This window comes from Acomys russatus, chromosome 4 (assembly GCF_903995435.1).
Source record: "Acomys russatus chromosome 4, mAcoRus1.1, whole genome shotgun sequence".
Taxonomy (NCBI): Eukaryota; Metazoa; Chordata; class Mammalia; order Rodentia; family Muridae; genus Acomys; species Acomys russatus.
The window spans coordinates 70,951,673-70,968,576 of NC_067140.1; the positions used below are offsets into that span (position 1 = coordinate 70,951,673).

The 16,904-nt window shown below is 40.2% G+C and overlaps 1 protein-coding gene across 2 annotated transcripts in view; it reads left to right on the forward strand.

The window, feature by feature from the left end:
- Plcb1 (phospholipase C beta 1) overlaps positions 1–16,904 on the forward strand; it is a 690,315-nt gene that overhangs the window by 473,618 nt on the left and 199,793 nt on the right. For both annotated transcript variants that reach the window (XM_051144700.1, XM_051144701.1), the window contains exons 8-9: positions 1,566–1,666; positions 3,146–3,312. In XM_051144700.1, the coding sequence (XP_051000657.1) occupies positions 1,566–1,666; positions 3,146–3,312 (268 nt within the window). The remainder of the gene's footprint in view (positions 1–1,565; positions 1,667–3,145; positions 3,313–16,904) is intronic.

Genomic DNA, 16,904 nt, shown 5'->3' on the forward strand with positions numbered 1-16,904 from the left:
CAAATACTTGTTTCCGGTTTCCATGGCAGCCCAACCAAACAGAAACATTAGCCGTAGAACTGGCCTTTTATAATCAGTGCTTATCAAACAATAGGACAATGAGCAATCAGTAGCACATGATGACTGATGCTGTCTTGCCTATGAAAAGTGTCTTATAACAGATCAAACAGCGTAAACCAGAACTCCTCTACAGTCTCTGCATCAGTTCCTGCTCTGCCTGTGTTCCTGCCCTGACTGTCCTCATAGATGGACTCTTACCTGGAAGTGTAAAATGAAATAAAGCCTTTCCTTCCAAAAGGAAATGACACACAGTTGGAATTGATGTTTTTACTTTAGCATTGTCTCAAGGGCCATCATTTTACAAAATATACACTCAAAGCTTGATCATGAAAATGTGCATGTTCTTTATGCCACTGGTGTGTCCACTTCAAATGCTTAAAATACCAAGCAAGGTGATATGTCTTCTACCACCACTTTTAAAGAGAAAGACTCAACCCAAAACAGAAAGAAAGTCAGGGTAGAGAGAAGGAGAAAGGGGGCAGGAGAAAGAGGAAGAGGGAGGGGGGAGGGAGAGTGAGTGAGAGAGAGAGAGAGAGAGAGAGAGAGAGAGAATAAGAATTCTCCACATGGGGAAGGGCGGGGGGGGGGAGAGGGGGGAAGCAGAGGACTGCCTCTAACAAGATCTCTGGTGCCTTGGATTTGATCACTCCCCCTTGGTGGAGAGGCACTGTGGGAACACAGAGGAGGGAGATGCAGACTGTCTGGATGAGACCTAATGGGCTGTGGTCAGACAGTAGGGGAGGAGGACCCCACCTGTCAGAGGTCTAAGGGAAGGGAATGGATCAAAGGGACAGGGAGAATGGAAACAGGAAGATAAGAGTGAGGAGATTACAATCTGGATATAATGTGAATTAATAATAATAATAATAATACAGAATAAATTTCAAAATGAATTATTTTTTAAAAAAAGAATGAGCTGGGAAGATGCTTTATTGAGTAGAGCACATGAGAGCCTGAATTTGATCCCCAGATGCACATAAACAATCCATACAAGGATGGTGGTTCACCCATTGAGGAAGGGAAGGAGAAAGAGAGTTGAGAAACATTTAACTGCATCCAGCAGGATAACATTCTTAAACTTTAATTAAAAGTTAAAAAAAAAAATTAAGCCAGGTGCAATGGTATATGCCTATAATAATCCCAGCACTTGGGGAGGCAGAGGCAGGTGGATTTCTGTGAGTTAGATGCCAGCCTGGTCAACAAAACGAATCCATAACATCCAAGGCTACACAGAGAAACCCTGTCTTGAAAAATAAACAAAAGAAGTAAAAACAAAATTATGCAATGAAATTAAATCAACAGAGAATAGCACTGACCTAACAAAGTCAGGTTTCAAATAAAGTCCACAGCTGGCCTCAGAGATGTGTTCTGGATATTTACCCTGTTTTGGAAAGGGAAAAGAGAAGGCAGGGAGGGAGGGAGTGGGAGAGAGTCTGAGAGAGGAAGGGAGAGGAAATTAGAGAAAGAATGAGACCTTCTGCTCACCCTGTTGTTTTACTTCCCAGAATGATTCCATACCTCAAGAGGATTTCACTCCAGATGTATACAGAGTTTTCCTGAACAATCTTTGCCCCCGACCTGAAATCGATAACATCTTTTCTGAATTGTAAGAGGATGCATTTTAATATACATTTTCTAGCTTACAATGATGTTCAGAGTGGCATGGAAAGATATTTGCTATGACTAGGAGAGTGCCCAAAAGCAGTGCTCCTGGGTGCTGTGATGGAGGTGATAATGTGCTATTGGCCTTGATAAGCAACTACTGCTTTAATGAGCAAATATTTACCATGACACATGTACTACAGTGTCATTTGCATATGCTCAGATGGCTTTGTTTCAATTTAGGAGCATGGATTAAGCAGGAAGTGTGCCATACAGAAGAAAGATTCGTGTAGGATAAAGGTCCTGACTGAACACTGTTTGTATCCCTGTCAAACACATAAGTATAAGGAAGCTTAGGCTACTAAAAACCCTCACAGACAGCATATTATCTTCTCTGATTCTAGCAGTTACAAACTTTAATAGTCATTGCTATTTTTTTAGATTTATTTTTATTTAATGTATACGAATGTTTTGCCCACATGGGTATCTGTGGACTGTGTGTACGCCAGTTCTCTCAGACGTCAGAAGAGGGAGTTGGATTTCCTGAAAGTTGTGAGCTGCCACCACGTGGGGGCTGGGAACTGAATCTGGGTCCTTTGCAAGAATAAGTGCCTTTAACTGCTGAGCCATCTCTCCAGCCCCTAGGAATTGCTTCTTAAAGAGACACAGAAATAAAAAGAGAAAAGGAACAATTAAACGAAGTGCCGTTTCTCTCTCTCAATGCACCAAAATCTACACGATGGCAAAAAGTCAATCCAAATTTGGTAAAGGAAGTAAGCAGCAGGCAGAAAAGTGCTGCTGCTGAGCGTGGCACTGCCCACAACACTTTTGCTTTGTGATTTCATCACCATAAAACATTTATTGAGTATCCACAATATCTGTACCATTGAATTCTCATGGATTTCCAATAACATTGAAATGGGCAACCACAGCATTATTTTGAGGATTAACATGGAGATCTGTGTTTATATTTATGTCTACATAACAGTATAAACTGTTACCCTCATTGTCTAAAAGGAGCTGAGTTGGGACGCTCAGTTTGAGTTTGAAGCCAGCCTAGACTGTAGTGAACACCAGGATAAGCAGGGCCCATAGTGAGGACCCTGTCTTCAAAAATAAAAACAAGCAAATGAAGGAAGCATAGACTCTTATAAACTAGTACCTTTAATGGAATGAAAGGAAAAATGTACTCAAGCACATTCGGTTGTTTTTTTAAGTAGTAAATCACAATCTATCTTTAAGTGTTACCTGTGATGAAGGACATTGTTAGTCACCTGATGCTTTTCTAGGTGTTGGAGTTGGGCAGGTGGCGATTAGGAAAAGTGACTGTCCATCGAGTTTTGGGACATGTACAGTGGAAGTGCCATGTTTTTAAGGCAAAGTCAGAATTCCATTGTAGACTTCCCAGTATGGTGTGATTTTGTTTCCCTGTAGCTAGTAAGATGTGGAATGTCGTATGATTTCTTGTTTTCATTGCTTTCAGTGGTGCCAAAAGCAAGCCGTACCTTACCGTTGACCAGATGATGGATTTCATCAACCTGAAGCAGAGAGACCCTCGGCTAAATGAGATACTGTACCCCCCGCTGAAGCAAGAGCAGGTCCAAGTGCTCATTGAGAAGTATGAGCCCAACAGCAGCCTCGCCAAGAAAGGTAGTGTCCTCCTCCGCTCCACCACACTGTATAGCCCTGCGGCCTCTGGGCCACCACACTGTACAGCCCTGTGGCCTCTGGGCCACCACACTGTACAACCCTGTGGCCTCTGGGCCACCACACTGTACAGCCCTGTGGCCTCTGGGCCACCACACTGTACAGCCCTGTGGCCTCTGGGCCACCACAGTGTAGAGCCCTGTGACCTCTGGGCTACCACACTGTACAACCCTGTGGCCTCTGGGCCACCACACTGTACAGCCCTGTGGCCTCTGGGCCACCACACTGTACAACCCTGTGGCCTCTGGGCCACCACACTGTACAGCCCTGTGGCCTCTGGGCCACCACACTGTACAGCCCTGCGGCCTCTGGGCCACCACACTGTACAGCCCTGTGGCCTCTGGGCCACCACAGTGTACAGCCCTGCGGCCTCTGGGCCACCACACTGTACAGCTCTGCGGCCTCTGGGCCACCACACTGTACAGCCCTGTGGCCTCTGGGCCACCACACTGTACAGCCCTGCGGCCTCCGGGCCCCACAGTATAGAGTCCTGTGACCTCTGGGCCGCCACACTGTACAGCCCTGCGGCCTCTGGGCCACCACACTGTACAGCCCTGTGGCCTCAGGGCCACCACACTATACAGCCCTGCGGCCTCTAGGCCACCACAGTGTAGAGCCCTGTGACCTCTGGGCCCCACAGTGTAGAGTCCTGTGACCTCTGGGCCCCACAGTGTAGAGTCCTGTGACCTCTGGGCCGCCACACTGTGCAGCCCTGCGGCCTCTGGGTCACCACACTGTACAGCCCTGTGGCCTCAGGGCCACCACACTGTACAGCCCTGCGGCCTCTGGGCCACTACACTGTGGGAGCCGGGCACTTAAGATTGTGTAGCTCCTTTGTGTCTGGACACTTTTGTGGTTGTTTTAGTTTGTTGTTGTTATTGTTCTAACTTTGGCAAGTTACTTTTCTAATTATGTCTATGTGTACATGCCACAATTTCTTTTAATTTCTCGTCATTGTTTTTTTCAAATTTACTCAGTACTTGATTGCATCTTGTTTTTCTCATACAAGGAACTTTCTAACTCAAAAGCTGTCCTTTAGGGTCACTTTTATGAAAGTTCTGTAAAGTAACCCATGAGTTTGTTTTATTTACTTTTTGTTTGTGTATTTTTCTACAAGTCTCCTAAACTAAGGAGAGTAATTAGTCTGCTAGAATCATATCTTATGCCAGATTACAGTAACTAATAAATTTCTCTACATGGGAGAACATTCTGAAATGTGGCCTTATAGGTTTTATTTTTCTTTAATTAAACTTTTGGTAGGTTTAAATTAAAATCTTGGTAGAATAAAGTAGTATAAAATAATAACATCAGAATGGCTGCTCTAAGTTACTGGGAACTTAACTTTTTAATGTATATTTTTTGATTCAGGAGAAATGAATTAACAAAATATGATCATGAACACTTAGTTGCTGGATGAACTGTATCAATAGCAGAGTCCCCAAATCAGAGCCTGGGCTAGACATCTGCCACTGATACCAAATATCTTCTGGATTTAAAGGCCTTCATTCAGAAGCCTGATTCGTCATGACTGATCTTACTACAAACATCTAGGTAGTCTACCGGGGAAAACAACCCACAGTGAACCAGTTATCGAGAAGAAATAGTTACATGTTAACATGCAGGCACGCCATGTAGTGACATCACAGGCCACAGATGACAATGGATGTTACAAGTCTTCTCATACTTTGTACTTGTTCTGAAATCAGCCCTCTCAAGGAAAAGGGATGCATGCATTTAAGTATAACATGAAATTTTTTTTCTTTAGTCACTTATGGAGAATTTATAGACAAATTTTTTTCAGGATCCCTTTACTTTCTTGGCCAAGCATTTTGCTCTTGTTATTGGCATTATTCTTATTGTGGCCATAGGGTCAGTAAAAGGAAACAAGACTACAGTGTGCCTTGCCATTGGCAGACCTCCCCTACAGGCATAGATAAAGGTGCCCCACCCCCACCATGCCTGTTCCTTATTTTCAAGCCAGGGCAACTTCCTGGTAAAGTTTAGTATTCCCATTATGAAATTCAGACTTTTCCCAGAACAACTAACACTTAGTGATGAAAAGAATCTAGAATGACTTCTGAAAATGATTAACTCATAACAGTGGACAAGGAAATGTTTCAGTGAAACCAGCAGGCCTCCCTGTGGCCTAATGACACGGCATGAAGCCCTTAACTGTAGTAGCCAGAGGCAGCACAAAGCAAGTCATCCTGAAATTTAATCTCTTCCTGCAAGAGGTGCTTCATCTGCAAAACAGAAAAGGGAAAAGGTTTTCACGGACTTTTTTGTGGGTGTGAAGTAAATAATATCTCCTAAAAAGCATACAATCCATTTGATGTGACAGCCCACATGTGAAGTTGGCTCAGTATGTTGAGGTGTAAAAGGTTGTTTTTATGTCCTCTGCTGTCTTCTGTCTAGCAGCTTTCTAGATCATAAGGTGCTTGGGACTTAAACTTTCCTTTATTTCCCCCGAGTCCTATAAAGTAGACCTGCTTAGGATCCAACAGTTATTATAGTCTAGGAGGTAAGATCTAATCACATCCATAAAGCACATGTGCCCCCAACATAAGTATCTGTCCAGCGGTTACATTAGTGTCTCTCCACAGAAGCCTCAAGCAGCACATGGGAAGGACAGAAGGTTTGTCATGTAACTCCAAGATGTGGAGAGATGCCAAACCACTTACTAGTGTAAGAGATGTACCTTCTGTCACTTCACAAGGCAGAAGTGACAAATAAGAAGATCTGGTGACCTAGAGCTGTCACATTCCTCCAAGTGAAGAAATTCAACTTTCCAGTAGTCAGCTAGTCAAATTATAAAAGACCTTAGTAGGGCCACTTCCACCCCAAAGCCCATACACAAAAAAAGGCCTCTGATAATGGCCCTGTCTTAAGGGTGCAGTGAAAGTATGTGATTAGGGTTAGATTAACACATGATAGCCATAAACTACCATTATTATTTAAAGTAGGATTCTGAAAGGTCAGGCTATCTTTGAGAATGACATTTTCCCAGAAGTCTAGGGTCCTGGAAACTCAATGGCCACAACCCTGCTGCAGCCAGTGGCTTTTGAGTTCTTATCTCATGAACTAGAAGAGTGAAATGCACAGGCCAGAGAAGAGGAATTTTTAGAGCAAGGTTAAGTTTTTGGTGGTGATGAGATATACACACATACATACATACATACATACATACATACATACATACATACATATTGGATTCATATTGGGAGCTTGAGGGGAGAGAGGTCCGTGCTGTTCGTGTTAAGCCAGCGTGAAGGTAAGCCATGGTAGAGGGGAGTCTTAGAAAAACTATAAGGAACCCAAAGCACCAGAGAAAGCATACTTGGGCTATGACCAGTAACCAAAAGAAAAACAGAAGAGAAAAAAAAATATTAGGAAAAGTGATGTATTTTGAGCAGAACTCAGAAAGGCAGGCAGATGTCTCAAGACACTTGGAAAAGTAATTATTCTTTCTGTTTTGTTAGTATGGCTTAAAGTAGACACACCTTCCTAAGGGGTGGTCAACCAGCTAGAAGATTGACATATTGACCTCTTCAACTGGATTAACTGTTTAAAAGAGGAGATGATGGCACGTCTCTACCTAGACATAGATTCCATTCTTTGCTGTGATAGCCATGGAGGAAGTATAGGTACCCTAGTCCAACTAACTCAAATCTGCAATCATACACACATCTGTATTCTTCATGTCTTCAGCATTAAAAGAACAAAACAAACAAAAGACCAAAAGATTAAATTTTCAATTTTGAAGATGTGTACTCATTGGGCATTGTGGCACAAACCTATCATTTTAGGATTTGGGAGGCTAAGGCAGGAGGGTCTCAAATTCAAGGCCAGCCTGAGCTATACAATAAAGCCCTTTCTCACTAAAAGCAAAAAAATGGCAGTAAAGAATGATTTAAATTTTTCTCCTCTTTTCAAGGACAGTAGGAAATAAATATAAGTAAATTTCATATCTCACGTGCTAATGTGCCTGAAAATCATCCGGGACCTTGTCAAATTTAGATTTTGCGTTCGGCATTTCTAACAAGCAGTATTGACCCAGCCTACAGGAGCTACACTGAGCATCCCAGCTCTGAGGATGGGTGGAAAGATGGAAGATGGAGCCCACAGGGAAGGTCTAGGGAATTTCTGAGATAAATTAATTTCAACAGGCATGAATAGAAGCTTTTGCGGGGACCAATGGTAGCATTCTTTTTTCCACTCATGTGCTCATTCAGCAAAGCTGTCTTGAGCGTCCTTATATAATTATTACCAAGAAAAATTAAAACAGGACTTACTCAGTCATGCAAACTAAGTCTGAAGATATCACAAGACCGGTTGGGTTTTCTACATTTCCGTTAACTTCATAACGTAAAACTTTCTTAATGACAACATCTGTTTCCTAACCCAGCCACTTGAGTGAGAAAACAGTGGTGATTCTGAGCCTTTGTAGTCCACCATTTTGTGTGCTGCTGCTTTCAGTGATGTGGGAACAAAGAAAACTAGAGATTTTTTTTCTTGTTTATTCACTTTGGTTTCATAGTCAGTAGGATAGGATTTTAAGATTTTTTTTCTTCACAGAGGAGAAATTGCTTTAGAAATTAAAAGCTTGATGCCAGGCATAGTGGTGGGTACCATTAATCCCAGCACTCAGAAGGGAGAAGAAGGCAAATCTCTGTTAGGTCCAGGACAGCCAGGACTACATAGAAAGACCATCCCCAAAAATTAAATAAAAGAAACTAAGAGTTTGAAATATTTTATCAGATGACAAAAATCAGTGTTTTTCATTTGAGTTTGTAGTTCCTAACCTGCTGTGTTTGTCTTTGAGAATTTCTTTGCTTTAAAAACAAACAAACAAACAAACAAAAGCCATTTTGTCCCTTCTTTATTAGGTAAGTGTGAGTCAATATTAACAAAGTACAGTTTCAGAAAACGTGATTGACTTGAATGTGGTGGCTGATGGGGAGGTCCAAGGAAATGATTTCTTTAATCATGTCACTTTAAAAATGCACATGAGTGCTAGGCACGTAGCTTAGTGGTGGAGCACTTGCCAAGCAGGAAGGAAACCCTGAGTCTGATCCCAAGCACTACCCCAAATAATGAGAAAATAAATTTTTCAAAGAGCAAAGCCAAGGCTTCATGGTCAATGGCTTACCCAAGACTTAATCCAGGCATGCTCTACTTGAAACCAGTTGTAACTTTAAATTAAGTCATTCTTGTAATTTTACCAATGAAAAATGTGAGAAAACCAATACCAACATTCAATATGATGTCAAAGTTTGTTTTCCCCTGCTGCTATCATTTTGAATATTCCCTCAAGTGTGCCTAAGAATCAATTAAGTTGGTGTTAATCTCAAGATTGACTGACAAACTTTGTCTGACTTATCTCAGGAGGAAAGTTCTATATTGCTCCTACTCCTTAAAATCATGAGGTATAAAGTTAAGGTTTCAATGTGAAGCAGAAGAAATTTGTGTAATAGTGAATGTAACAAATATACCTTTGTTAGGATATACATAAACTCTGTTTCTTAAGAAATATGTGTTTTTCTTTTACTAAAAATAGATTTTTGTCCTGCAGTGTATTCTGATTATAGTCTCTACTCCTCCAAGTTCCTCCCTACCTCCCCTCCTGCCCTGTCTCTCCTTAAAAAACAAACAGACATTTAAGGGGTAATAGTGAAATAAAGTGAAATACAGTAAGATTTAAAAGATCGGAGTGGAACAAACAAAATAACAGAAGGATGATCCTAAGGAGAGGCATAAGAAACAGGTATAAATACAGAAACACAATCATTCACACACTCGGGAAACCCATAAAAACACAAAGCAGGAAGCCATAAATATTTACAAAGTACCTATAGTGTAAAAACTGTTAATTAATTAATTAATTAATTAATTAAATTTTGATCAAAAGAGAGAAAAACTTTAAAAGCTCTGACACAGCATTAGGAGACAAGGAGCTCCAAAGGTGCCACTGAGTTCCTTTTCTGTCTGTGTCTGCTGCAGGGCAAGAGGCTGACTCTTAAGAGTGTTTTGGATCCCAATGAGACTCCCTTGAAGAAAACTAAATTTTCACTTGCAAGTGGTTATCAGTTGGCAATAGATGCTGGGTTAGAGATGGGGCCATGCGTCCACTCCTTTTTGCTCAAGGACCCCATCTGGTGCAGACCCATGCAGGCCCGATGTCTCTGTGAGCTCATATGTGCATCAATCATACTGATTTAGAGGGCCTTGTTTTCCTGGTGTTCTCCATTCTCTCTGGGCTTTAATACTCTTTTTGCCTCCTCTTCCAAAGGATTCTCTGAGCCCTAAGTGAGAGACTTTATGGAGAATTCCCATTTAGGCCAGAGTGTCCAAGGTCTCACTCTCTGCATAATGTCTGGCTATGGGTTTCTGTATTTGTTCTCGTCTGCTGCAGGAGGAAGCTTCTCTGATGAGGGCTGAGCAAGACATTGATCTATGAATATAGCAGAATGTCATTAGGAATACCTTTATTGCTACATTATTTTTTAGGACAATAGTATTTGGTTTTACCCTCAGCCCCTGAGCTATGTACTCTGAAGTTCTTGGTCAATTAAGCATTGTCAGATAGACAGTTACTCAGTTTTAATGAGTTTGTAAGCTTTCTAATCAGTGCTCGTCAGATAGGATGCAAGGTGTTACTTCAGTTCTCTTATATCTATTGATATTTGCTTTGTATCTGCGTTTGTGGTCATTTTTGGAGAAAGTTCCATGAGCTGCTGAGAAGAAGGTATATTCTTTTGTGTTGGATAAAATGTTCTATAAATATCTGTTAGGTCCATTTAATTTATGACATCAGTTAACCCCAGCATTTCTCTGTTTGGTTTTTGTCTGGATGACCTATCTAGTGGGGCTAGTCGAGTATAAAGTCTCCCACTATTCGTATGCATTTAAGCGATAGTGGTTTTTCTTTTATGAACTTGAGCACCCTTGTGCTTGGTACATAGATGTTAGGAATTGCAGTACACTCTTGGTGGCCTTTTCCTTTTATGAATATGGTAGTATCCTTCTCTATATCTTCCAATTGTTTTGGTTTGATGTCTATTTTGGCAGAAATTAAAATGGCTACACCATCTTGATTCTTGTGTCCATTTGCTTGGAATAACTTTTCTATCCTTTAATCTGGAGATGATATCTATCCTTGATGTTGAGGTGTGTATTTTAGATGCAACAAAAGGAAGGACCCTGTTTTCACATCTGTTCTGTTAATCTGTGTCTTTTTTTTTTTTTTTTTTTTTTTTTTTTCAAGACAGGGTTTCCCTGTGTAGCCTTGGCTGTCCTGGACTTGCTTTGTAGACCAGGCTGGCTTTGAAATCACAGTGATCTCCCTGCCTCTGTCTTCCAAGTGCTGGGATTAAAGGCGTGCACCACCATGAATCTGTGTCTTTTTATTGGTGAATTTTAACCATTGATGTTGAGAGTTATTCATGAGTATTATTTGTTGATTCCTCTTGTTTTGTTGTGATGGTCTTTTTTTCTCCTCTTTTGACCTGCTGGCCAGGGATTATTTCTTCCTTGTGTTTTCTTGGTGTGGTGGTTAACCTCTCCAGGTTGACATTTTCCTTGTAGCATATTCTGTAGATGCTGGATTTGTAGATACATATTGCTTAAATTTGGTTTTAGCATGGAATACCTTCTTCCCATCTATTATGATTGAAGGTTTTGCTGGGTATATCTGTCTGGACTGGTGTGGTGCTTTGAATAGGAATGGCTCTCACAGCCTCTTGTGTTTGAATGCTTGCCCCATAGGGAATGGCACTACTAGGAGGTGTGGCCTTGTTGGAGTGGATGTGTCCTTGCCGGAGAAAGGGTGTCATTGTGGGTTCTCATATATGCTCAAGCTAGGCCTAGTGTGGCTCAGTTTTTCCCCTGCTGCTTGAGGATCAAGATGTAGAACTCTCAGCTCCTTCTCCAGTACTATATCTGCCTGCACGCCGCCATGTTTCCTGCCATGAAAATAATGAACTAAACCCTGAACTGGAAACCAGCCTCAATTAAATGTTTTCCTTTATAAGAAAGAGTTCTGTCATCATGCTGTCCCTTCATTGCAATAACACCCTAACTAAAACATCTGGCATCGGTGGTCTTTAAGAGTTTATAGAACATCTGTCCAGGCCCTTCTGGCTTTTAGAGTCTTTACTCAGAGTCAGGTGTAGTTCTAATAAGTCTGTCTCATATATTACTTGGTCTTTTTCTGTGCATTTAAAAATGTTCTTTGTTCTCTAAGTTTAGTGTCTTGATTATTATGTACTGAGAGGAATTTCTTTTCTGGCCTAGTCCATTTGGTGTTATTTATGCTTCTTGTACTGTGATAGGCACCTTCTTCCTTGGCTTAGGGAAATTTTCTTCTATGATTTTGTTAAAAATATTTTCTGTGCCTGTGGCATAGCCATTGTTTTGTTTTTTTCCTTCCTCACTTCCTACTTTTTTAGATTTGGTCTTTTCATAGTATCCCATATTTTCTGTCTCTTTTCTGCCTAGTTTTTTTTTTAACTTAGCATTTTCTTTGACTGAGATTTCATTTATTCTATTATGTCTTCAATGCCTCAGATTCTCCCATCTTTTGTATTCTGTTGTTGAGACTTGCCTCTAAAGTTCCTGTTCAAGTTTCTGATTTTTTTCATTTCCAGATTTCCCTCAGTTTGGGTTTTCTTTATTGATTTTATTTCCATTTTCAGGTCTTGAACAGTCTTATTTTGTTCCACTGTTGATTTGTGTTTACACAATTTTCTTTAGATTCATTCCTTTTTTCTTGAAGGACTAACATATTCATAAAGGCTATTTTGAAGTCTTTGTCTTACATTGCAGATATGTTTCTATGCTCAGTGTCTACTGTGGTAGGGTTGCTGGGCTCTAGTGGAGACATTTTTTCCTAGATGTTTTTGATTTGGCTTCCATATTGGCATGTAGGTATCTGGGTTTGAGATGATTGCAATTCTAAGTTCTGATATCTGGTCTTTCTTTGTTCAGGGGGTGTTTTGTTCCTTGGTTTCTGTTGCCTTCTTTGTTTCTTAGGAAAGTATGGTGGCCTAGGAGGAAATACTTCTGAGATCTTGCCATGTGTGGCCACTGGAGATTCTAGGTGCAATACATTTCTAGGTATTGGGAGTTGACATTTAGGAACTGGATTGGGTTACAAAAGAGGGAAGGGCACAGGGATCCACAGACAGATGTTCTACCAATATCTGCTTAGTCCCCTGGGAATGGGAGCAGAAAGGAAGGAGGGGTCACAGCAGGTGGTTGGCTATGGAGTGGGAATGATTGGGGGATTGGATTTGGAGGAGAGTGAACATCTGGAAATCTTCCATCTGCTTTTCCTGGCCTGTTTGCTTCTCTGGCAGGCCTGGCTGCTGGACTCCCAGGAAATGCATGCTGAAGCTGGGGACTAAGACAGAGGCATGAGGAAGGAGGGAGGTTGAAGAAGATTTGCGCGATACGCTGGAGATGAGGGCAGAGAAAAGGAGGAAGGCTACACCAGATGATCTGAATAAAGCTGGTCCTGAGACTAGAGGGATAGATTTGAAAGTAGGGAGGAAGAAATTCAGATGTACAGTTAGCCTACCCATTTCCCTAGCCTGTGAGGCTTGTTGGTTCCCAGAGATTCAACAACTCAACTATAATGCAATATTTACTTCAATACTTTGAAAGTGCTACTGCAGGCTGCTTAGGATAATTAAGCAATACAAGTTAATTGTTAGTTGATCAGATCACGGTCATGACAACTACTAATCTATTTTTAATCACAAGAATAACCATACTAGGTTTAACAGATAGATATGATTCTATAGATAGAGAAGGTAAAATAGTTACATAAGGTCTTCAAAAACCACAGAGACCTACAGAATATGCCATTTAAAGATGTTCTTACTATTTTAAAGACTCATTGGCAATAAGATAGGTTAACTCCTGACAATACCCAGCCTACCTCAAAAAAATTGATGAGCCTCAAAGAACCTACTTATGGAGATGGCTTCAAATGTGGCAAACCATCCACTGGGCAAAATGTCCTCATTTCAGCCACTGACAGAGTTCTGCCTAAAAATGGGCAAGCTTGGACGCAGGCAGAGTCCACGGCCAAATTCTGCCAAGACAGGGTAAGCAAGTCCTCAACAGTTCATACCTCACAAATATGTCTGTTAGATATATTGGGCCAGAAGGCTGAAGATGAGTTTTGGGTGACTGTGCAGGCAGCAAACTATCCCTGTCATGTTCTCACTTGGAAAGCTGCTAACCTATACTTCCTGTATACTCATATAATTAATTTTATTCTTCTCACATCTCTGATAGGGTTGAAGACCAGATAGTTTAGTGTCACAATTAAGCTTAGTTGTTTAGGAGTTAAGATGTTTTTATGTCTAGATAGATGTTTTAAGTTGTTAGAGATGAGATATGATAGATATTGATTTACATTGAAAAATTTAAGCACACCAAGATAGGAAAGATGTTTTCTTCAAGGTTGCCAAATACAAATAGCCAAAACATTATGAATGTAACATTTATGTAATTCCTGGTTGTTTTATGGTGTTTCTTTCTGTATGTAGTTTATTTTATAAATGTCTAATAATATAAATGTGTATATAAAAAAAGAAAAATAATAAAAAGAAAAAATACGTTTAAAGTAGATTTTAGTGGTTAAATGATATACATACATAATACATATTAATGTTTCATTTGGGGGAGATGGGTTGTTTGTTTGTTTGTTAGTTTTGTTTTGTTTTTAAGATAAGATCTTATTGTATATGTGTAACTGGCCTAAAATTCACCATGAAGATGAGGATGGTCTTGACTTCAAAGAGGTGTGCCATCTCTGTCCCCCAAGTGCTAGAATTAAAGGTCTCTGCTGCCATGCCCAGCTCATGTGACTGTTTTAAAATTTTAAGTAGGAAACAAAAATTAAGTTTAAGAAATGTAATGTGGCCAGAAGCCTGAACACCAAACCCATATAAGTACATATTGTCTAAAAAAAAAAAAAAAAAAAATACAACACAAGCAAGTGTGAGATATTCAGAAGAGAAGGGCCTTTGCTGCTCTGTTAGGCACCTGTCGTTTGCGTGTTGGCCATACTTCCGCTTTGGCATTTCTAGTTGGAGAGATACATTCATTCATTGCAAATAGTCCAAGGGTTTCTGTGCATTCTAAGCCAAATGTTTGCATATTTGTTTTCCACAAAGAGAGGGTCTGAATCTTTTAATAGAGAATACCATTCTCAAGGGAGTTTTGTATTTTTTCCCTTTTTTTAATTTTATGTAAAGTCATATATTTAGAAACGTTCTTGCCCCAGTCGCCAAATGCTTCCTTTTTGCCTAGTTGTCTGAATTCGACTTATCTGTGTTTGACACAGGAATCCAGAATGACCCCTGCCTCTCCTGAACAAGACAGTCATGGGTGCTTTAGTTTGAAGACTAATGTCTTTGAAAGCACTTAGACTCTTTCAAAAACAATTAGTGAGCTAAAAAATAGCATGAAAATCAAAACAACTATATTGGTGCCTTTGATAATAGAATACAGACCTCAGGATTGAGTGGATATCCATGAATGGAAGCTTTTGTTTGTTTGTTTGTTTTGTTTTTTGTTTGTTTGTTTGTTTTGTTTTGTTTTGTTTTTTTGCTTAAACTGCAAAACTGAAAGAAAACAGTCACGTTTGTTTCTGCTTTTACTCCTTGGGACGAGCAAGTGTGTGAGAGTGTTTGTTGAATAACTGAACTGATGGAGGAGGACATAGGATCAGCAGGTGTTCTGAGCTCCTTTCCTTTTTATCATCAAGTCTTCCTCTTAAATTACTTACAGGCTATATTATATAACTATACTTGCTACGTTTGACTTATAGGCTATACTATATAACTATTTGTGCTATATTTTACGTGTACTATATGTACTATATGATTTATTGCCATTAAATTATAAAACTGAAGCTGTATAATTCCTTTTAACATTTGATCAGTACTTAGGGAGTTAGTTGTTTCAGCACTGAAATAAACTCACAATTATGGCCACAAGCAAGGCAATACAAGTTGAGGTACAGCAAGCACGCATATTCCTTGAAGTGGAAAAACAATGTAACAGTGTTATATCAGGAGGAATCACTACACTGTGTTCCTAATATTGTTTTATTTTTAAGTCCTGACACAATCCAACTATAGTGGAACATTATTAGTAGGAGGAAGTAGGCAGAGTGGACCAGGTTCTGAGTTTTGCAGTCGTGCAAACTGCAGCTCCAGTGGAAAACAACAGAAATGTAAATTGGACTCAACCACACAAAGGGATGTACTAATCTAACAAGCAAAGAGTCTGGGTTCCGGTGGTTTTCAGCATGGAATCCACGAGCTCAAATAGTGTGTTTGAGACTTTTCCTTTCTCCAATACTGCATGATTTTGCTTACGAAAAGAACCTAAATAGTAACTGATGGAAGCAAAGAGTGCATTGATGCTTATGTGAGGCTGGGGATAGCGAAAGGAGGGTGTGCTGACCAGAGTGAGCCAAGACTCAGGAGACATAAGCTTTAGGGGTGCACTGATGGCTGTAGTAAAAGATAACGTACTGTTTATTCTTAAAATATCTAAAAAGATTTTTAAAGTGTGAAACACACACAAAAAATGGGTCTGTTGATTTGTTTAAGTTCATTTTTCTGCAATTCATCTATATATCAAAATATTGCCTGGCTCAGGGGCCATGATCAGCAAATGGGTCCTGGGGAGAGGGTGTGGTTCTGCGGTTGTATAACTACCGATAAATTGCCCATATTCTAGTAAGTAATCCCCACTATTTTCAAACAAGCAACCAAACCTCAGTGAGGTGCATAACAAAAATGACTTCACAATAAGAGGGGCCTTACTTCAGGACGTAGGGTTTCAGTCAGGGAAAGAGAAGAAAAGCCAAGGTCAAGGGTAGAGGGGATAAAGAGAACCGTGTATTTAGTATACACACACATGAAACTGCCAAATAACTTAAAAATGAAAATAATAACAAAACCATCAGGTTGTACTCATAAATACATAATATGGAGTTTTTAAATATGTGTTGCTAATAAAAACCACTTATCTTTCCCTGTCTTTCATCATTTTCTCTGTAGTCATCGTAGCTCTTCATCAGATTCTCTGAAACAAGATGGTAGCTACCGAAGTGCCAGGCCTGCCAAGTGACGTATTCTAATATAAAGAAAGGATTTCACTCATGGCTCCATCAAAAGTCTCAGAATCCTGAGCCAACAAGGCCACTCGAGTTATTTAAAAAAAAAAAAAAAATCACTGTCTTGAAGGATGAAATAAAATAACTGGACACATTCAGGTCACATGATTCTCCCCTAGAGTCAATGCAGGATCACTTATCTAAGCCACGTACCACGTGACCTGAAAGTGGATGAGGAGGTCCTCAAAGTTCAAATGAGTTACACTCAGTAGACAAAGAAGGACTGGTTCTGAAGTAAATTAAAAAAAAAAAAATAGAATCTATGTTATGGTTTGAATCTTAATGTCTTCACCGGGCTCCTGTTTTAAACAGTTGTTCCCAAGATAGTGGCATT